Here is a 23,359-nt window from a genome sequence, read left to right on the forward strand (position 1 = left end):
CTCTGAGTGCGTGCCAGTGGACGTTCCTGCGGTTCCTAAGTCCAATTAAACACAGGCACATCTTAACAGTAATTTGAGTCTGTTCCTTATTAATGGGTACACGCATTTGCAATAAAAGCAGTGGATACGTGAAATCTCTGGTGTACCTTTTGCTATATTGCATGCATTTTAAAATTAAACGGTGGCTGGCTATGTATATCAAAGTTAAGGAAATAAATCTGAGTCACCTTGCTGGCAGTCCTGTAGTATATCCGAGTCTCCTACATCAGCGGATACGATTCCAGAGATTAACGTGTCTCCTACAATAGAGGCAACTCTCTGATCAAAGGGTGCAAGTTCATCGGTCCCTGTACCACCGCCTGTTCTGCCCACACTTTGTCGGTGCGCAGCAGTTCTCCGCTTAACTTCCACCTTTATGTCTGACCATTTCTTCTTCAGTTCATTTACGGTGCGACTCTCAGATCCCACCGCGTTGACGGCATCAGACAAACTCGCCCACTATTTTTTCTTTCTTTTGTTATTAATTCCAGAGGACAGATTTCCAAATAAAATATTTTTTCTTGTTTCTACCTCTGATAGTAGCACCTCTAATTCGTTTTCAGTGAAATTTCGTTTCTTGCTTGCTTTAGCCATGTTCTTGCAGGTTTCTTTTGCCAAATTGGACTAATTACCATATTTAAATTGATTTAATTGAGGGAGGAGACAGGGTGTGGTGTGGTGCTCGTGCATGTGCGCTCAATTTCGCGTTGATTGGGATGTACAAAGAGAATGTATGGGGAATGCTGCGTACGCAGAGATTCATACATCAGATTTTTTTGGTGCGTACGCACATTTATGGCTTTGTCCGTACGCAATGTTTTAGTATGAATTCAACGCAAGTCTTTGTACATGAGGCCCCTGGAGTGGCCTAGCCAGTCTCCAGATCTCAACCCCATAGAAAATCTTTGGAGGGAGTTGAAAGTCTGTGTTGCCCAGCGACAGCCCCAAAACATCACTGCTCTAGAGGAGATCTGCATGGAGGAATGGGCCAAAATACCAGCAACAGTGTGTGAAAACCTTGTGAAGACTTACAGAAAACGTTTGACCTGTGTCATTGCCAACAAAGGGTATATAACAAAGTATTGAGAAACTTTTGTTATTGACCAAATACTTATTTTCCACCATAATTTGCAAATAAATTCATAACAAATCCTACAATGTGATTTTCTGGAGAAAAAAAATCTCATTTTGTCTGTCATAGTTGACGTGTACCTATGATGAAAATTACAGGCCTCATCTTTTTAAGTGGGAGAACTTGCACAATTGGTGGCTGACTAAATACTTTTTTTCCCCCACTGTGTGTGTGTGTATGTATATGTGTATATGTGTATATATATATATATATATATATATATACACACACACACACACACAGCTCAAAAAAATTAAGGGAACACTAAAATAACATCCTAGATCTGAATGAATGAAATAATCTTATTAAATACTTTTTTCTTTACATAGTTGAATGTGCTGACAACAAAATCACACAAATTATCAATGGAAATCAAATGTATCAACCCATGGAGGTCTGGATTTGGAGTCACCCTCAAAATTAAAGTGGAAAACCACACTACAGGCTGATCCAACTTTGATGTAATGGCCTCAGTAGTGTGTGGCCTCCACGTGCCTGTATGACCTCCCTACAACGCCTGGGCATGCTCCTGATGAGGTGGCGGATGGTCTCCTGAGGGATCTCCTCCCAGACCTGGACTAAAGCATCCGCCAACTCCTGGACAGTCTGTGGTGCAACGTGGCGTTGGTGGATGGAGCGAGACATGATGTCCCAGATGTGCTCAATTGGATTCAGGTCTGGGGAACGGGCGGGCCAGTCCATAGCATCAATGCCTTCCTCTTGCAGGAACTGCTGACACACTCCAGCCACATGAGGTCTAGCATTGTCTTGCATTAGGAGGAACCCAGGGCCAACCGCACCAGCATATGGTCTCACAAGGGGTCTGAGGATCTCATCTTGGTACCTAATGGCAGTCAGGCTATCTCTGGCGAGCACATGGAGGGCTGTGCGGCCCCCCAAAGAAATGCCACCCCACACCATGACTGACCCACCGCCAAACCGGTCATGCTGGAGGATGTTGCAGGCAGCAGAACGTTCTCCACGGCGTCTCCAGACTCTGTCACGTCTGTCACATGTGCTCAGTGTGAACCTGCTTTCATCTGTGAAGAGCACAGGGCGCCAGTGGCAAATTTGCCAATCTTGGTATTTAAAGCCTTAGGCTAAATAAATCATTATGGAGCGCAGACTAAGCCATAACAGTTTGAACCCGATGGTTAGTGCAGGCAATAGACGAGGGTATAACCTATTGTACACTAATCTTCCAACATTACCATGGGTTGAAGAACTGAACCCAACTTTCAGGATGACTCAAACCACTATTTTTGATTTATCAGTATATTTTGTGCGTAAAGGCTCTTCAAACCAGTTTTTTATGATTAATACATTATTTCCTAAATAATCTACCAATTGGTGCTGAAACAGAGACAAATATGCATATACATTTCTTTAGATGGCTCTTTCATTGAGCCCTAATGTTCTGAACCCGTTCTCTCGATTTATTCTAGTGAGTCTGTCGACTAAATTCAAACTAAAAGGTACACCGAATTTAAAGGGATGGCTTAAGATAAACATACTGAAACCCCACAAGAAAATATCTTGGCCACCAAGTGTGAGGGTTTTCAGCAGTTGAATGAAATGTATTCAGAGCGTGCAAGGTCGCCAGCCACACCTGCTACACAACTGAATAAGGTAAGCCTGAATACCAAATACTGAGAAGTACGTAGGAAAGGCGGACATGATGTTGGACCTTTTAATGAAAAGTAATGTACAGTTCCCAAATGACCACTTCTCTATTAAAAAAATACATTTTGAAGTGGACCATGATTATCCTACTTCAAATACAACTAATACAGACTACTCAATTCAAGTCCTATTTCGTGTCTAATAGAGCTTCAAGTGTCCAGTGACTTTGTCCACAAGATCAGCTGGTCCAGGGCCTACTCCCAACACAGTACGGGATCCTGGTGCTATCTGGGTCCTCCCTGCATCTTGGATCAGACTGACAGGCAGCCCTACCTCTTTGGCATGGGTTAGCAGTTCTATCAGACTGTCCTCATCTGGAGCTTTAACCACAACCTTGGGCTGGCCACAGTACTCCCATTGCTTCAGAAGCTCAGGGTTCCTGCGCTGGACCTGCTTATAGGCCGACACAGCAGCGTGTGAGCACTGGGCTGCCACTTTCCCCTTGCCCATCTTCAGGTCGGATCGGACCACCAGGATCATTTTGAACTCCCCTCCTTCTCCCATGACGCTGGCGGCCATTTCACCCCCGCTGCCATTCCCCATCGCCGCCCCGATGAGGTCTTTGGAGGAGTTGCTGAACCGAGCCCGGACGTGCCAGCCAAGGCAAAGTCCACAGCCCACTCCTCCCAATATTCCAATGGCTACCTGGCCGTATAGGGAATCCATCTTGAGACTTGTCAAACCTGAAAGTTGATTTAAGGCTGTGAATTTATTAAAGGCAATCTGAATTTATTGTAGGCTTCATCTCTTAGCTACATAGTCTAAGTATGCCTTTCACTGTAATGTCTACACCTGTTGTATTCGGCGCATGTGGCGAATAAAATTTGATTTGTTAGGGCCCTATATAATCATTTAAATGTTTGGCCTGATTCTGTTTTTCCCTAAATTCCGTTTTGTTTTTCCAGGTGTCCATTTTCCCGTTTTATTTCAGGTTTTTGCTATCAAAATCACACTTCTAATTTCATATGAATAACAACTATGTTAGTTGTTCTAAGTCAACAATAATGATTATACTACATCAGGACACCACTTTCGAGGTCTAGGAAAATTCGATTAAATTAAATTTCGATTTGTGGGTGTAGTTACCCTATAATTCCAGTGCGCACATTGCAAGAGGATGTTTAGTTATGTTTTTGGATTGATGCAAATAATCATGATATCATTCTGGCAGGTATGCATAGGCTACTTTGTAGTTAACATTGAATTGATTAGGTTTTTGGGTTAACATCTACCAGAAGATTTTTCATTAACGTCATCGCTAACGGCTACACAAAGTGGTAGCTGGGCGCACATACACAGACCGGGGAATTCTCGTTGCCTCTTCAGAAGGTTGCATTAAATAAGAATCACTGTTGCATTCTGTTTGTCTTATGATAAACGTGTGCTAATTAATGTAATACATAGTTGATTCCCTAAGTTCAATACGTTTAATATTGTTGAATTCCGTTAAATTTTATGGATTCCGTCCATTTTATAGGGCCCTACATTGTTGGCTAACTAGTTAGGCACTAAAATCACCTAGCTACCTAAGGTTACCCTAAATGTGTTTCCACTTCAGACAAACATTGACCTGTCATCAGTTGATCTGATAGGATTGTTGAACATGGTAACTTAACTGTTTGACTCAGGGGAGAGAACAAGAGATTCCGAACTTACAGAGTAGGCTACCGTCAAAATATCTTTGCTACCATTGAACTAGCATGTAACTAACGAGTTAGCTATCCTAAGTCAACTTCGCAATATCACCTCAATGGAGGCAGAATTCGTAACCTTTTTACCTGACGCCTTCATAAAGTCATAACATATTGCATAGCAGTTTATGACCACATTTCACCGATTTTTACCTGCTCCCAGCGAGATCAACGCGCTTACATTCGTCTTCATCCACCGTCCACTTCTGATGACGTCACAGTAAATACACTGGGCACGTTTCAGTATGAAGAGGCGACAACTGGGAGATGCAAATAAATTGGGGGTGTCTCTGAGTTTATGCAGCTTTTTAGGTTTTATGTTCTATTAATAATCAAGATTATTGAAGTTTTTGAAAATAACATGGTTCAATTTCAAAGTATTACTATCCCATGTATTTAATTAATAGATTCTCTAGGTCAGTCTTTTTAATGGTGGGTGCACATGTCAGAGTAAAGAAATTAAGAAAAAAGTGTAGTAATCATGGCCAAATACCGACTGGGCACTCAAGGCACGTGCCCAGGGGCTCCTCACTCAGATATCATATTTACATGGCATAAGTTACTGCAAAGATTGCTCTCCACCCATGGTAAAATTAGTCGAATTGCATGAAATTTGTTATAAAATTGCTAAATGTTCTCTCAAGACTGCAAATGTTAAGAAAACGACTGCACTGATTTGTTGCTCTCGAACGCACCCTGAGCATGTGCCGCTCAGCTTTACCTGGCTTTGAAGTACCTGGATATACTCATCGCCTATCTGTTAATGGATGGGGCTTAGATCAAAGCTCATCCAAATGATAAGGTGTTTTGTGGTACTACTATACACCATTCCTATTGGCTCGTGGTCTGCGCTTCAGCGGAAGTACACGCAGACACTGAAGAGGAAGCGAGACACCAATAGAGATAGATAGAGGACTCATCTTTGTATCTGTGCCATTATAGCGTCTGTGACACCACAAGCGCCATTGAGGCAATCTCCATTTTGAAGTAGTCAATTTTCTTCTTAACGATTGGCTGATCCCTCCTGATGACCTGTTTGGACACGACTCCAACAGTGTCATCATGAGGCATCAGCCAATGAAGTTCGAAGTCCCACCCAGTTGACTACATTAAAATGGTGGAAGTCCTTAATGGCGCTGCCCATGCTTAAATGACCTTTTGGCCATTAGAGGCCTCTATCATTCTCTATGGACACACCCCACAGTTTCTTTCTGGTTTAATGAAAGTCAATGAACTAAGTAGACCATACACAGCTGCTATTGCATTGGTGTCTATGGGAGACATGTCCAGTTAAGTAGATCGGAACTTTTTTCAATGGTATGAAAAATGTATGCACTCACTAACTGAAAGTCGCTCTGGATAAGAGCGTCTGCTAAATGACTAAAATGTAAATGTAAAATGTAAACGGCCTCAGTGAACTATCTTTCTTTATCGACCATCTTTGGTACGCGGTCCATGGAATAAAACACACGTCTGTTTCCTGTGCTGTAGGCTGCGGCGTTTGACAGCTCGAGAGTGAAAGGAGAAGGTAGGGGGACTATTTGTATCGTTCATGTCTGCTCATTGTCGTGGCGTGTTCATAATAGTAGTTAGTAGAATAACATTAGGACACATCCAGTCTATCCCCATTTGACATTTGGCTATCCTCCATCATCAGCATGTCTTTGTAAAATGTCAGTCTAAGGCTACTGACGCGTGCCAGTGCCAGGTTTTGCTCAGGATAAAATAAGGTTTACATTGCTATAGGTACCCAAATAATATATTTTGAGCTGCTCTAAAATAAAATAAGTGAATGAAATAGTGAGTCCTTGATGATTGCAAATGTTTTAGTGTCTGGTGAAAAACCTGTTGGCAGGATAATGCGTGAACATTCTGTTCTGTATGCACCTGGCATCAACTTGCCAGTCTGTTCTGTTCAAGGTTAACTTGTTAATTTCGTGCTCTTAACTTTTTCTCGAGGATCTTTGGCTGGATCATTTATCCTCTAGAGGTGCTAGCTGGCAAATTAAAAGTGATCTAAAATTATCTATGGTGAGATTAACACCAATTAACACCAAGTGTTTAGGCGGTCATTTTGACTGCATATGAATTTAAAACTGAAATATCGCTGAAATGTTTAAAGTCATTCCCACCTCCGTCCTTAACTTTTACTAAATACGTTTATTTAACACATATGTTGTTAGTATTTTGATATCAATAACAGAATTTGCGTTATAAGCAGTTTTAAGAGGACATATGACATATCATCCCCCCGTAACTCCTACAGTCACATGCAGTTAAGACGTTCTGATTTCTATAAAGTATCAGAAATAGCAGATTCTGAAGTTTCCAAAACACGTACCTTTGCCAAATAACTCTTAAAATAAGAGATTAGCTATATTTCTAAATATCACTTCTTCCAAAAATAACCGCAGTTCTTTTGCACTCCACATGTGAGCATGCGGCAGAAGATTGCCTACAGTAACAAACATAAACTAATGAAAATGCTATTGTGCTATTTTTTCGTATTCGAATGTTACCCAAGACATTCATAAACACAACCAAATAATGATTTTTCCAATCGCATATATGACATTTATTTCCTATTTTGTTCTATACTGCTCTCCTTTTGATCCTCGATAACATCACAAATTCCCATCAGATGAACTCCTTGAATGCCCTACTCCTTGAAGTTTGCAGTTGTGTCTAAAAAACACTATTTTGTTCAAAACATATATATTTTTAGCCCTTTAATGCAGTGTTTCCCAACCAGGGGTACTAGTGTAATCGGTAACGTCACTCGCTCTGAGACCTTGAAGTAGTTGTTGTGGAGCAATAGTAACAATGCTTTGTGTGAGGCAGTTGTTGATGTATTCAGATGGTCCCTGGTTCAAGCCCAGGTTGGGGCGAGGAGAGGGACGGAAGCAAAAATGTTACATTGGTGCCATGACCCGGATCACTTAGTTGGGCAGCCCAGCTGCTGGTGTTGCTGCGAAGGAGGAGGTCAAAGGTGGGTGAGTGTAACCGGTGTGAAATGGCTAGCTAGTTAACGGTGCACGCTTGTTGCGTTTCAATCGATGACGTCACTCGCTGAGCCCTTCAAGTATTTGTTTCCTTGCTCTGCATGGGCTGCAGCTTTTGTGGAGCAATAGGTAACCATGCTTCGTGGGAGGCAGTTGAGGATGTGTTTCAAAGGGTCCTTGATTCAAGTCCAGGTTGGGGCAACACTGTTACACTAGGACCCCTGCCGTACTTGGCCTATACACATGTGGGTACTGGTAATAGGCCTACTGGTAAAATGCACGAGGGGGTACTTCAGGGGTACACCGGGCAGAGCAAAATTCAGTTGGTGGTACAGTAACAGAAAAATGTTGGGAACCACTGCTTTAGTGTGTTTACTTTACTGTATTTGTAGGGTACTAGGGGGTAACTAGTAGTGGATTAGTTGTGAGCAGTGCAGGAGGTGGGCTCATGAGTTGTGCTCCAATCTTACTGGGGATAGCTTTATTTGTGACCTATGTACAAATTAGAATCCTAGCAGAGCATAAGAGAGTTGCCACATCAATGTTACACTGAGTTAATTAGTTAAGTTATTGTTATTAAATGTTATATTCCAATGTTATTTAATGTTATTAGTTATATTCCATTCCAATATTATATTCCAATTAATATTTTTTTATGAATTATAAACAATTGAAAATCTTTTGCTCCTGAATGTCATTTTTAAAGACTGCTGGGATTCAAAATCTTGCATTATTCAAATAATATTTAGTGCATTGTATATAATGAATTGTATGGAACAACAATGAAAGAACAAATAAAATTAATGTGCAGGTGAGTTAAAGAGGGACTTTACATCAAATATCCTCATAGTGCAGATATTAATGGTGACATGTGCAACACCATTCCCCCCCCCCCATATTTTATTTAAATAATAAAAATAAGACAGCTACACTTAGCTTTTAAGTATTACTTACTAAAGAATTTCTAAATAAAACTGATTAAAATCGATTTTAACACACTTGTGTGAAACCCTATGCTATAATCTTCTAGCGGGGTAACTGGCACACCCAGGGCCAGTTACTCCATTTCATGAAATAACTAAAAAAGTGTAAACTGTAGCCATTTATTTACCTTTATAGTTTATTTGCCTAAACATGACATTCATCCACATGCAATTTCTTTCTCCAAACATTGCTTTTTTTGTGTCAGCAATTAGACATTGTTAATAGGGGGGGGCTAGTTACCCCTAGAACCCTATTTGGGATGTGGCTTTTCAACAGGAAAAGTTCCAAAATCACTGGTCTATAAATCTGCTATTTTAGAGGGGGACTGTTACTGATACAGGTATTCTGTATGTGTATTTGTGTTTTTCCTCTCCTTCTGCCCTAATCACAGGTCGTTGGTGTGTCCCACCTGTCAGATTGCTGAGGTGTACCAACCAGTGGACACTCCTCCTGATTGCACCACCTGTTTCTGGTTTTCATTACCCAATCACATCACACATCCCCTGGTTTAAAAACCCATTCAGTTGTGTTTCTCCCAATACTCTTTTTTTTTTCCCTCACACATTAGGCTACACAGACACAAACTTCTTGTCACAGACCGTTTTGATAGATTGACTACCTTCATACACCACAGTCATAGGCCATACATCTCACTTTGTCCTGTTCCATGTGAGTATGTTTTACTGTGGGGTCTTTTTTGCTATTGTCTAGTCACTCGTTTGCAGTTTAGTCCCTATTTTACCTATGTTTGTTTGTGCCTGGGGAAAAAGGGCATTTTTTGCAGTTAGATCTGAGTGGACCACCCACTGTATTTTTGTATAGTTAGTAGCAGGCGAAGCGGTTCTTTAGGCAGGCAGGATCAGTTTAGGGGTTTTTGAATTTATTATTTCATTCCTTGGGTCCAGCTCAGCCCCTTTCCCCAAACCGTTTACCGTGTGTTTAAAATAAACGTTTTGTGTTTGACGGTAGGATTGGTTGTCAGTGTATTTTGTTCTCACTGTTCCTTTTCACTATTCTAATTCACATGAGTTATGTTACGGGTGTCTTTACCATCCACCCTAGACTTTTAAAGCCACTAGGTTCGTAACAGGGACCAACTCAGGACAGGATGTTAGGTAATAGCTTGAGTGCAAGAAGGACATATTGTTGTTACATTGGCTCTATCAAGCTTTATTCAAACAACATGCCATGCATTATTTGTTTTCTCTTACTTGGATTGAAATAATGGATGTAGGCCTATTACAATAGCATGCACACAATGGCATGCAATGCATAAGTATGTCATTATAATGCAATACTAGCCACAAATGTATCAGTATTAGACTTTTCAGTGGTAATTTAGGCCATGTCTTCTCAAGACATTACCTGAAAATCTCCTCACCCTGGGTGTCTTCTCAGTTTCGTCTGGGTAAGGCTGCCATTCTCTTTCTTTGCTCAATCCAAATAGAGATTCGTTAGATGCCTGTTGCAGGAAAGTTATATGAATGTATTTTTAAAGCTTTAGTCTTGATCTCTTGGGGTAGTTACTAGGCTAACTATGAAAAGTCGGCTCACATTTACTCCTGCCTGCCACCACCCCCTCTGCAGCCCCCGACTATCCTTCTAGTGATTTATCCCTTTACGTGCCCCCAGTCCCCCACGACACCCCACACTGGGCTATAGTCATGTAGGCTATGATTCTATTACAACCGGAGTTTGAAACTGTGGTTTTGGGTACATTCCTGGCGGACTCAAGACATCTCGCGGGGCGGTGAGTTGCTCTCTCTGCCTCGAACAGTGAAAAATGTGACTTGTGTGCCAAGAGATTCATATTACTTTTTGGTACTGTTGATACTTGAAACCAGTGCGTAGGCTACTGCGTGGAGAGGTTTAGTGTTGCTAGAATTGCTTGTTAAAAACATTTAATTTGACGCGGTAATTTAGACTATCGCGTCCTAGAGTCTGTGGACTATGATTTACGCTTGAGACCACCATCCGTGGAGGATGCACAGCCCAGAACGCGCACGACCCCACAATTCCCAACCAATGCATCTCCGGTATGCGTCCTCTATTCGTCTGAATATGTTGACAGTTTGATAAATGTCTTGAGCTGCACTGACAATTCGAGAAGTATGAAAGCCAACGGTCCAATATTCGAGAACACTCCTGTGCGTACAAGTACAAACCCTTAACGGCGCACGGGGCCTCACGCACCTAGTCTGTTGTTTTTGAAGGAAGTTATTGCGTAATCGAGTCCCGTTTTGGCACACTACGCGCTGCTGGATTTACACCACGCGCTGTTTTGTTCTTTTCAGCAGTATTTTGAAATGGCAGATTGTGAAAACAACATGAGTAAATCAATGATCGTCGTCTAATGATGAAGCGCAGTCGGGTGGACTACTACAGACCGTTGTGATGCTGGGAATTGGTTAACATTTTTGCCTCAAGTTGCGTCAACACAGCCAAACAACACTCCCGTTGACGCACGCGAGTAGACTAGACATATTAATTAAAGCAAGGAGCTTGAATAGCTCTCTGCAACGCAGCTGGACATGACTCATGATGCATATTGCTCTCCTTTTTGGATGACTGTCCAGACTGTCAATCCAAAGGTGTTTGGTCTTAGCCAAAGTTACTTCTCTCATGCAAAAACAGTCAAGGTATGATTAGACAGTTAGTTGAAATTGATATGGGGCATCCAATACCTTTACTCCCCCTAAACTTTAAATGTCTGGGTTAACTTTGAGGGTAAGAATCTGTCTGTTGTGCTGCACCAACTCATGTAAATAGCCCCAGTGACCTCACTCTGCATTGTTGAGTGTGTAGGTGTAGCTTATGCTCCTACATGTAGCCTTTAAACTCAATACTGATTGACACATTTTAATGCCGCTGTATCATCAGCCTACTATAAATACTGTCCTCAGTCATCTCTTCCAACCCTGTATTTGTCTTAGAAGGAACCAGTAAAACACAGTACTTTCTCTGTAGTATTGATTTTAAATACCCTGCTCATTCACTTACCAGGTTTTAATGAATTGTATTTGTAATTAGTGATGAACTGTTGCATACCTATATGCCGCCCTATACCATTCAGCATTATGTTTCATTGACCATCACGTTTGTTCCAAAGGCAGCCAGCTATTATTTTCACAAAGGAAGAAAACATGACCCTACTCTGGCCTCAGAATTCCTATCTAGAATCTAAAGAGCCATCAAGGGCCCCTGTAAAGTCAACGATGTACATTGTCTTCTGTCTGTCAGCCCGGTCAATGTGGACGTTTGGAAACTGAATCCAGGGGCCCTCCTGTATTGGAGCCGATGGCACTAAATAGAGGGATTAAGAGGCTGTGACACTGACACTTCCACCAGATTGAGAGCTGAGTGGTCTGCGTGCTGGTACTCTCAGCTCTGAGCTCTCTCTCTCTCTCGCACACACAGCCTCAGAAAAATGGGGGTGGACAGGACACTGGGTTAATAAGTGTCCCTGCTATGTCTCACTCGCACCACCTCCCGTCTCCTTCTGGTTCTGGTCTGTAACATCCCATAGAGCGACTGTGTAGCATAACAGATGTGTCTAGATGCAGAATGATGGATCCTTTCACTGAAGTATCTGGGAAGAGACGAATGCTCAGAAATGTGTTGGCTTGTTAGTGTATTCTTGAGAAAAACGTGGTGGTGGATAGTATCTCTTTTATCACCATTGGTCCTTATCTCTGACACATTACCCTGTTGTCTACGTACTATATAGGTTACCTTGCATCTGCACTGTTCTACTCTGTTCTTCAGAGGCTGCCTGTTGTGATCATTTGGGACATCTAATCTATGACCTTTAAAAAAAAAATAAAGTACAGACACTCACTGACTAGGGGATCAGAGATTTCACAGAGCCTGTGCCGTGTCCTGCAGATTAGTGGTAACCCGATAAAGCGCTGTGCGTGACCTAATGATACTATCACCTTCTGCACTCAGATCACCACTCAGTCACGTCTTGCCAACACCACACTGTCGGTCCCATATCCTGCAGCCCTCTGGTCACGACTTAGCCTACCAACAGCACAGAGTCCCCTAGGTCTGCTCTAACCACAGTCTGTCCCTTATGCAATTTTTGTCGTTCCTCTCTCTAGGTGTCCCCCAGTCCTCCCACTACTCAATGAGATGGCAGAGAATGGGGCAGACTGCGAGCTGCCTAGCGGCCAAGGAACAGCACAACAGGCAGTCTGCAGGTAGGGACCGCTGAATGAACCACTATATAGTTAATGATTGTTATTGTTGACATAACATACAGTGATGTAGGCCTAAGTGTTTTTGTTCACACTGACTGAAGAACATAAAAACCTGCACTTTGACAGTATCACTTGAGTTTATTTAAGCTACACCTTAGCAGTTCACACTGACTGACATGTCTTTAGAGGTGGTTGAGGCAAACCCCACTGTGTGGATGTGTTGATATAGACTCCTTGTCGCTGAGGGAGAGGAAGCAGAGGGACCGTGAGAAGTGCGTGTCTCTAGTGCTATGGAAGAAACCGCTCGTCACGCTACACTACTTCCTGCTTGAGCTGCTCATCACCCTGAAGGACTGGAAGTGGAGGTGAGAAACTCACTCAGACCCTCACCTGTCACCTGTTTTTTGCCGTCATTTAGGACAAGTTTGTGTGGTCTTCTCAATTTTTATATTGTTGAATCAGTGTTACAAAGTAAGTGTTGATTATAACGTTTTGAGTACAAAGTATTGAATAAGTGTTACAAAATGGGAAATAAAGAGTATTGATTAAGTGTTGAAATGGAAAGTATTTTAGTCTCTGTAGAAACAGATGTTAAGTTCACAAATCTCCCCAACACTGTGCTCTATTGCATGTCAGACTGAGCAAGTAAACAGTCTAGCTAGTCTGGTGTTTGTAGGAAGACAAAGGTCTTAGTCCACACATACTCCCTACTGCTGAGGGTGAGGTCATGATATGGCAGCCCAGCCACAGACAGACTTGGAGGCAGCAGGGTCAGAGTCTACACTACAAGATAGAGGCTCTTTGTTAATTTGTCTTTCCTCTATTCCTCGCGTCCTCTGTCCTCGCCTCCTTCTCTAACTGCATTTGGGGAGAAGATCCAAGGTCCCTCCCTTTGGACCTTCTCCTTCAAAATGTTTTGAGAAGGAGGCGAGGAGAAAGGATGTGCAGACAGACAGACCTTGAGACTCTCCCTGCTGCCCTCCTGGCTCGCTCCCCTGTACTTAATCCTTTCTGCCTGGCTGTACAGTCCGACAATACAAGACAGGATCATTTATTAAAACAACTACGTAAGCAGGGAGTAGTTAACCTTCATTGATGTTGCAATGAAAGACACCAATTAGATGCCCTGCCAAAATTGATTTTTTTTTTCCCAGCCCATTTAAAAAAGTGTTTATCAGAATACTATTGTGAGTTTATAGTGAGTTCAGTCGAATAATACTCCCACAAATGCCGTATCACTGCAGGCTCAATGATGATGATGATATGGAACCGGTTTCTGATATGAATAACCTTGCCCCAAACATGATCCCTATGTTTTCCCTGTTTTCAGTCACTTAATACTCTATTGACGTAAGGGCCAGTATGAAAAATGTATGCGCTCACTAACTGTAAGTCGCTCTGGATAAGAGCGTCTGCTAAATGACTAAAATGTAAATTAAAGGAGGTCATTGTGCACACCTTGAGAGCCTCTTGTGGTTGAGTCTGAGGGCAACATGTTTATTTACTAAATGACAAGAGGACGTGGTGAATCTCAGGCATCACAAGGCGAGTACCGTGCTGAGAGTATGAGAGAGAGATTCCTATGACCGAAAACATGTTCTGAACAGCGGCATCCTGACGAGACTACGTCGGTGAGCAAATACACCGTCATTGCCCTCTGTTCTACATGGGCGAACGTGCATTCACTGGAGAATAAACTGGATGAGTTCCGTTCGAGACTATCCTATCAAAAAACGGTAATATGCTATGTTTCTCGGAATTGTGGCTGAATGAGGACATGGATAATATACATCTCGCTGGTTTTTCTATGTATGGTCAAGACCGGTCGGCAGACTCGGGTAAGACGAAGGGAGGAGGGGTGTGTCTCTTTTTTTAATAACAGCTGGTGCGCGATCTTTAATGTTAAGGAGTTTTTGCTGCCTGAGTTAGAATACCTCATGAAAAGCTGCAGACCATACTATTTACCAAGAGTGTTTTCATCTATATATTTTGTAGCTGTCTATTTACCACCACAAACCGATGCTGGTACTAAGACCGCACTCAACAAGCTGTATAGGGCCATAAGTAAACAAGAAAATGCATGTTCAGTGGTTGCTCGTGGCTGGGGATTTCAATGCAGGGAAACTTAAATCTGCTTTACCAAATTTTTACGAGCATGTCACCTGTGCAACTGAAGGTGGCAAAACTCTAGATAACTTTTACTCCACACTCAAAAATGCATACAAGACCCTCCCTTTGGCAAATCTGACCATAACTCCATCCTCCTGCTTCCTGCTTACAAGCAAAAACTCAAACAGGAAGTACCAGTGACACGCTCAATGCGGAAGTGGTCCGATGAAGCGGATGCTAAGCTACAGGACTGTTTTGCTAGCACAGACTGGAATATGTTCCAGGATTCATCCATTTAACACATCAGTCACCAGCTTCATTAATAATAAGTCCGTTGACTGTTGTCCCCACAGTAACTGTATGTACATACCCCAACCAGAAGCCATGGATTATAGGCAGCATCTGCACTGAGCTAAAGGCTAGAGCTGCCGCTTTCAAAGAGCGGTACACTATTCCAGACGCTTATAAGAATTCCTGCTACGACCTCCGAGCCATCAAACAGGCAAGCGTCAATACAGGACTAAGATCAAATCCTAATGGATTACCAGGCAAGCTAAATGCCTACTATGCTCACTTTGAGACAAGCAAACTGAACCATGCATGAGAGAACCAGCTGTTCCGGACGACTGTGTGATCTCGCTCTGCGTAGCCGATGTAAGTCCTTTACAGGTTAACATTTGCAAGGCTGCATGGCCAGACAGAATACCAGGACGCATACTCATGTGATGACCAGCTGGCAAGTGTCTTCACTGACATTTTCAACCTATCCCTGCCCCGTCTGTAATACCAACTTATTTCAAGTAGACCACCATAATCCCCGTGCCCAAGAATGCCAAGGTAACCTGCCTAAATGACTATCTCCCTGTAGCACTCACATCTATAGCCATGAAATGTTTTGAAAGGCTGGTCATGGCTCACATTAACACCATCATCCCAGACACCCTGGACCCACTCCAATTTGCATACTGCCCCAACAGATCCACAGATGATCCAATCTCTATTGCACTCAACACTGCCCTCACCCACCTGGACAAAAAGAATACCTATGTAGTAAAAAAACAGCATTTTTACATCTATGCATTCAACGCCATAGTCCCCTCCTAGCTCACCACCAAGCTAAGGACCCTTGGACCAGGCAGTGAGGGTAGGCAACAACACATCCGCCACGCTGACCATCAACACAGGGGCCTCTCAGGGGTGAGTGCTTAGTCCCCTCCTGTACTCCCTGTTTACCCACGACTGTGTGGCCACACAAGACTCCAACATCAAGTTTGCTGATGACACGACGGTGTTAGAACTGATCACCGACGAGGATGAGGCAGCCTATAGGAAGAATGTCAGAGACCTGGCAGTGTAGTGCAAGGACAAGAACCTCTCCCTCAATGTCAGCAAGACAAAGGAGCTGATCGTGGACTACAGGAAACGGAGGAGCAAGCACGCCCCCATCCACATCTGTGTGTAGTGGAGCGGGTCGAGAGCTTCAAGTTCCTCAGTGTCCACATCACAAAGGAATGAACATGGTCCACACAGACCCACACAGTTGTAAAGAGGGCATGACAGCGCCTCTTCATTCTCAGGAGGCTGAATAGATTTGGCATGAGCCCTCAGATCCCCAAAATTCTACAGCTGCACCACTGAGAGCATCTTGACTAGCTGCATCACCGCTTTATACGGCAACTGCAAGGTACCCGACCGCAAGGCGCTACTGAGGGTGGTGAATACAGCCCAGTTCATCACTGGGGCCGAGCTCCCTGCCATCCAGGACCTCTATACCAGGCTGTGTAAAAGGAAGCCCCAAAAAATGGTTTAAGACTCCAGCCACCCAAGCCATAGACTGTTCTCTCTGCTGAACATCAAGTCTGACACTAACAGGCACCTGAACCGCTTCTATCCCCAAGCCATAAGACTGCTAAATAGATAACAAAATGGCTACTATCTGCATTGACCCTTCTATTGTTATTTTCGACTGTCTCAATGCACACTCTGGAACTGACCGTGTATATAGTTTACTTACATTCCTGTGTTCTTCTTATTTCTATTTCTCGTGTGTTTTTGTTGTACTTGAATTTTTCATACTTTTTTCATGGAACTACTGATATAGATTACTGCATTGTTTGTAAAGCGCAAGCAAGAAAGGCTTTTCACTGTACTAGTGCACATGACAATACAACTTTTAGGGTTAGGGTTGAGGCTAGGGTTAGGATTAGAGTTGAGGCTAGGGTAAGGGTTGAGCCAGCATGTGAACATGAAGCAAGGGTTAGGGTTGAGGGTTAGCGTTAGGGTTGAGCCAGAATGTGGATATAAAGGTAAGGGTTAGCTTTATTCACTTAATAATCTCACATTTGATTGAACATGCATTTAAATCATGAACTGCATTTCAGTTAATTCCTGAACAGACAAATAATCTAAACGGCAACCCCTCAGCCTCAGACGCCCACTTAAACACACTGGGAGGATCAGCCTGCGTGCCAGCTCAAATCCAGGGGGCTGATAGTTGTCACCCGCTTCCCTTGAAAAACTGTTTGCCCTACAGCCAATTCTGTCGAATCAAAAGAATTTGCAAAAATACAGTCTGATTTCGACAGAAATATGGCTGAGACGCAAAGAAAATTCAAGGAGAGGGGGTACAAAAATGGTCAGATTAATACTGCCATTGAGAAAATTCAAAACAAATCAAGACATCTCTTTCAAGGACAGTCTCGTAAAAAGAAGCATTCTTACGTTCTAACTACACGCTATTCAAAGTGCTCTGAACAAATTTAAGGGAATCGTTCACAAACATTGGCACATTCTGGGATCCGATGACAGTATAGGTAATGTGTTTTCGGACCCTCCCTTGGTAGTATTCTCGCGGGGCAGAAATCTCAGATCAATTGATAAACTCTGATTTATCACACAAAAATATCTCTTTGCACCTCTACCAGATGGAAACGAGAAGTGTAATGGTTGCGCTCAATTCAATGGCACTTACAAATGTACATCCTCAAAACACCCCCAAACAGGGAAACAGATCCCAATAAAAGGTGTTATCACGTGCTCCACTAAGGCAGTTATTTATCTTATAACTTGTCCTTGTGGTAAAAATGATGTGGGTAAAATAAAGCGTGAATTAAAAGGACGAATCTCGAAGCATCATAGCACCATTAGGTGCAAAAACTCGACGTACCCAGTCGCGGCACACTTTTTGGAAGCGAACCACTCGATTACGTTATATCGGCATCGAACATGTCACCCTCCCTAGGAGAGGTGGTGACCTCGACAACATATTGTTAAGACGAGAGACTGCCTGGATCTTTAATTTATAGACCCTTGCTCCCTTCGGTCTCAACGTAGACTTTGATCTGAAGCCAGTCTTGTGATTTTGCTATTCATTGTAAATGTTTGTGGGCCTATGTAGCCAGATTGTGATCGTATGCTATCCATTCATGTTTTTTCTATGTTCTGTTTATCTGTGAATTAACCAATATCAGTCCACACCCGGCCATGATTAGACACCTGTGTGTGTCCTTTGACACTATATAAACTAGTGACCCACAGTGTTTGTCACTATACCCTGATGAAGATAGCTTGTCTGTCAACGTTGGTTATTATATTATTGCATCTGAGCTCCTAGAGTGTGCAGCTCTCCTTTTCTTTTTCAAGAGCTCAAGGCCAGCCACCATCTGGTCTGCCCATTTGCTCATCCTCCTCTCCCTCCCCCTTATCTTCTTTACCTCCCTCCCCTCCTCCTCTTTTCCCTCTTTCCTCCATCCCTCTCTTCTTTCCTCAGGTTATGGCGACAAAGACATTCTGTCTTCTCTGCTGGTGCTGGTCACCCTCTTCTCTATCGCCTACTCTGTTGAAGGAAAACATCAGAAGGTGAAGTGTGTGTGTGTGTGTGTCACGTCTGTAGTAAATTAGCTGTTCATTTGGTACAGTGTGTGTGCATCAGGGGTTGCTAATTAACGTTCCTAAGCCTTTATAAAGCTGTTGTCTCCAGAGATCACAAGCTGAAAAAAAAGAGTATTAAACTTACTACACACTTACCTTCACACACTTACCTTCACCTGCCCTATTTACCACATGCCCTATTTAATCGGTACATTAGCTGTACCACATGAACAGCTAATTTACTGAGCGCACACACACACTGTACCAAATGAACAGCTAATGTACCACAGTAAAAGTGGCTCCAGAGATCCAGACAGAATTGCTTTAAAGCTGCAGCACCAAATATTTTATTGTCCATGTTAAACTCCTAAACTCTAGTCCTAAGGTGTTACGTCATTAATTCTTGGTAACCCTGAAAACAATTGGACATGGCTGGCACTTCCCACCCAGGCTTTTTAAGAGGCCATGAGAGATGCTGCTGCTGCATATAATGTTTTTGTTTTCCTCTGTTCACTGGGGTTTTCTGGGAAATGAGTTTGGTGCCAGAAAAACTCCACAGTGTTCCCGTAATCTACAACATCACTGGCTCTTCCTGAAAACAACCTGTCTGCCCATTTGAGGAGGTGGTGTTGGTCCATATACTGTATGATTGATGGAGGGAGAGATGGGCGGGGGAAGAGAGGGAGAGAGAGGGAAAGAGTTGTGTAAGAGCTGACTTCCTTGTAGAATAACAGTTATTCTGCTCTTCTCTTTGTGTGTGTTGTTTTGAATCTGAACACTCCTATCCTACGGCCCTGTCCTCTAAAACTCTCAACAACAGGCACTAACTGATGATATTTTGCTCATTCTCCCTCTCTCTCTCTATCACATGCCCTCTCACCCCTGCCACTCTCTGCTTCGCCTCTCTCTATTACTTGCGCTCTCTCACCCTCTCTGCCCCTCTCTCCCTCCCTCACGCTCTCCAGGTAGAATCAGGAATTCCCCAGGGCTGCTGTCTAGGCCCATTACTTTTTTCAATCTTTACTAATGACATGCCACTGGCTTTGAGTAAAGCCAGAGTGTCTATGTATGCCGGATGACTCAACACTATACATGTCAGCTACTACAGCGACTGAAATGACTGCAATACTTAACAAAGAGTTGCAGTTAGTTTCAGAGTGGGTGGCAAGGAATAAGTTAGTCCTAAAGATTTCTAAAACTAAAAGCATTGTATTTGGGACAAATCATTCACTAAACCCTAAACCTCAACTAAATCTTGTAATAAATAATGTGGAAATTGAGCAAGTTGAGGTGACTAAACTGTTTGGAGTAACCCTGGATTGTAAACTGTCATGGTCAAAACATATTGATACAACAGTAGCTAAGATGGGGAGAAGTATGTCCATAATAAAGCGCTGCTCTACCTTAACAGCACTATCAACAAGGCAGGTCCTACAGGCCCTAATTTTGTCACACCTGAACTACTGTTCAGTCATGTGGTCAGGTGCCACAAAAAAGGACTTGCAATTTGCTCAGAACAGGGCTGCATGGCTGGCCCTTGGATGTACACAGAGAGCTAATATTAATAATATGCATGTCAATCTCTCCAACTCAAAGTGGAGGAGAGATTGACTTCATCACTACTTGTATTTATGAGAGGTATTGACATGTTGAATGCACCGAGCTGTCTGTTTGAACTACTGGTGCACAGCACGGTCACCCATGCATACCCCACAAGACATGCCACCAGAGGTCTCTTCACAGTCCCCAAGTCCAGAACAGATTATGGGAGGCGCACAGTACTACATAGAGCCATGACTACATGGAACTCTATTCCACATCAAGTAACTGATGCAGGTAGTAAAATTTAGATTTAAAAAACAGATAAAAACACCTTATGGAACAGCGGGGACTGTGAAGCAACACAAACATAGGCGCAGACACTTGCATACACACGCACTATACACACACGTACACATGGATTTTGTACTGTAGATATGTGGTAGTGGTGGAGTAGGGGCCTGAGGGCACACTGTGTGTTGTGAATGTATTGTAATGTTTTTAAAATTGTATGAACTGCCTTAATTTTTCTGGACCCCAGGAAGAGAAGGCAGCAGCTAATTGGGATCCATAATAAATACAAATACTTGCTCTCTCACCCTCTCCCCACTGCTCCCCCTCTTTTTCTGTGGCGCACTTTCACTTTCTGCCTCATGTTTACCTTCTCTCACTCTCTTGTCCCTCCCTCCTTTCTCTAGAACGGAGTAGGGTGCACACAGTGCACACGCAAAACCTCCTGTCTCTCCTACTTCGTTTTTTCTCTCACTCTGCCTGAGTCTCCCATGGCTGACTGTCTCGGTCTGCTGTGAAGCTGACACTGTCTCTCTGTCTGTGTCTGTCCCCTGTGTGCAGTATGTGCAGCACATGGAGAAGAGGTTCCTGTGGTGTGCCTACTGGGTAGGCTTGGGTATCCTGTCCTCTGTGGGACTGGGGACTGGCCTGCACACCTTCCTCCTGTACCTGGTAAGAACTCTCATTTACAATGCAAATACACATTTCCACAATGGTCAGAGAACACTGTTATATACCATGCAAATACATGTTCATATTCAAAAAGAGATCCTTACAACAGTCTCCTGCCATAGAAATGCATGCTGATGCTCAGATTGCACCTAGCCTAAAAACACTTTCATATACCATCCAAATCCTTGTTACTTCTCAGGTTGAAATATCCTCTCTGTATGATGTTACTTAGTCAGTCCCACTGCGTATGATGTCCGTCTCAAACTCGGTGTTGATGCGTGTGTGTGTATAGAACAGTGTGTTACGTTTCCCTCAGTGAATAGGCACACACTGCGGCGGGTAGCAGTAGTGTTTTGACAGGCAGTCCAAAAAATGAGTGCACTCAATGACCCCGCTGACTGAGTGCATGCAAGGATAGCCAACTTCTCTCCTCCCTTTTTCTCTTTTCCTTATCTCTCTCTCTTTTATTTCTCTCGCCGCCTCTCTCTTTTCTTTCTCTCTCCACCTCTGCTGCTCTCTCTTTTTTTTCCCTTTCCACCCTCCTCTCTCCCCCCTCTCCCTGCCTCTCCCTGTTTTGAGCGGCGGTGCGGAGTGGAAAAATGGGGGCTGGCTGCAGATCTGGGCTCCCAAACATCTGGTAGTCTTTACAGCTTGCTCTGAGAGCATTATTAACACTGACTCCCCCATCTGTCATTTGGGAGCAGCACAGTTGCAGTCCCATTGCATTGCCCAGTGGAGCTGAACTGGAAACTGTGTCCTCCATTCTGTGTTTTGGAGAGCCCACGCAAATGTAATTTGAGACGTTTTTATATTTAAATTTTTTTGGGTGACCTGACTTTCCAAGACGCCTGTCTGTTTCTAAGGAGGACGTTGCCATCTAATGGCCTTTTGATGGATCAGTAGATTTTCAGTGCTGTTTGAGGAATCAGTTAAAGTTGCCTGCTTTTGAATGTGGAGCTGATTGAGACTGCTGGATGTATGGGTGCTATTGCAGGGGATGAATTGTGGGTTTGTGCTCTCCTACCCACAGAGGCCTTGGTAGAACCATAGACTTATGGTTAGAACACTGCTCCTTATCTGATCTAGCTTGTCTATGACGCATGTTCATTTCTACAGGAAATGTTCACTACTACAGGAAACCATATTAATGTTTGTTATGATTTTTGCAATGTTTGATGGTTGCAGCGACTTGTTTATAGAAAAGTTTGTGGTCATACGCACATCCTTAAAAATGTAGGTGCTGGGCTAATAAGGAATACTTGTAAAGAACAGGAAGGCCCGCACACTGTTTATGCTTCCCCAATTCACTGCTTTATTGACAACGTGACTTGTGTCCCCTTTCTAGATAGTGTCTTCTTCACAATGGTTGATGCAGCTTTCCTGCTTGGGGTCAGGGGGTTCACTGTAAACCCATGCCCTTTACCTTCGGTGAGCAGTAGGTGGGGACATTTGTCTGTGAATGTGAGTCAGACGCTGCATGCAGTGTATGTAGGTACTGGCAGTGTTCGAGAGGATCAAAACCGTAATGTATCATGGGTAAATTGTGACTGACTGATCTACAAATAATAATTTACATTTACGTCATTTAGCAGACGCTCTTATCCAGAGCGTGAGTGAGTAGTTATTTGAGTAGTTATTTATGATGCAAGGTTCATTGTAGATCACTCAGTCGACAGTCGCCTGCACTGTTGGCTGCAACGTTAAACAAGCCCACCCAGCAAACCAAAATTGGTTCTGTGAATGTTCCCAGAACATTCATTAGGTCATGGCAAATGTTCTCAACACAAACTGTCCAGTCTGCTGATAATGTTTGTATAAAAAATTTGCTGGATGTTGCAAGAACGTTCCTCAAACAAATGTAATCTGTTCTTCAAAGGTTCCCAGAATGTTTCATTAGGGTGTGAGAACAGTCTGGTGAGAACATTGTGGGGACATCACAAAAGATATGTTTCCAAAACACAAAAACTGTCCAGTTGTGCGGATGATTGTACAATATTTATTTTAGGGTGCAAAAAACATTCACCTGATGTCACAAGAACATTCCCAGAAGACATTTTCTTTAAAGGTTCCCAGAATGTTACTTTAGGTTGTGGGAGCATTGTGGGGATATCACAAGAGAGGTTCCCAAAACACCAAATATGCTCA

General features: G+C 43.0%; 1 protein-coding gene and 1 pseudogene across 2 annotated transcripts in view; one reads left to right on the top strand and one right to left on the bottom strand.

Annotated features, from left to right (window-relative positions):
- Positions 1–2,847: 2,847 nt before the first annotated feature.
- Positions 2,848–4,760, bottom strand: LOC311136123 (peptidyl-tRNA hydrolase 2, mitochondrial-like). Its single transcript, XM_084170207.1, has 2 exons — positions 4,699–4,760; positions 2,848–3,537 (listed from the first exon to the last, which is right to left on the bottom strand). The coding sequence occupies exons 1-2, from the start codon at positions 4,736–4,738 to the stop codon at positions 2,993–2,995; spliced, it is 585 nt and encodes a 194-aa protein (XP_084026333.1). The 5' UTR covers positions 4,739–4,760; the 3' UTR covers positions 2,848–2,992.
- Positions 4,761–5,791: 1,031 nt separating this feature from the next.
- The window catches only part of LOC311136179 (vacuole membrane protein 1-like), a 108,243-nt pseudogene continuing 90,675 nt past the window's right edge, over positions 5,792–23,359 (top strand). Inside the window, exons 1-6 of the transcript XR_014615428.1 lie at positions 5,792–5,862; positions 6,037–6,073; positions 12,635–12,733; positions 12,963–13,098; positions 18,612–18,700; positions 21,104–21,214. The product of XR_014615428.1 is annotated as a vacuole membrane protein 1-like (transcript). The remainder of the gene's footprint in view (positions 5,863–6,036; positions 6,074–12,634; positions 12,734–12,962; positions 13,099–18,611; positions 18,701–21,103; positions 21,215–23,359) is intronic.

This window comes from Coregonus lavaretus (genome assembly GCF_964263955.1).
Source record: "Coregonus lavaretus genome assembly, chromosome: 10".
NCBI lineage: Eukaryota > Metazoa > Chordata > Actinopteri > Salmoniformes > Salmonidae > Coregonus > Coregonus lavaretus.

Excerpts from the sequence above, each read along its gene's own strand:
- LOC311136123 (XM_084170207.1), bottom strand. The coding sequence starts at position 4,738 with ATGAAGACGAATGTAAGCGCGTTGATCTCGCTGGGAGCAG. Across the intron at positions 3,538-4,698 it reads GTTGATCTCGCTGGGAGCAG|GTTTGACAAGTCTCAAGATG; the intron begins GTAAAAATCGGT and ends ATCAACTTTCAG.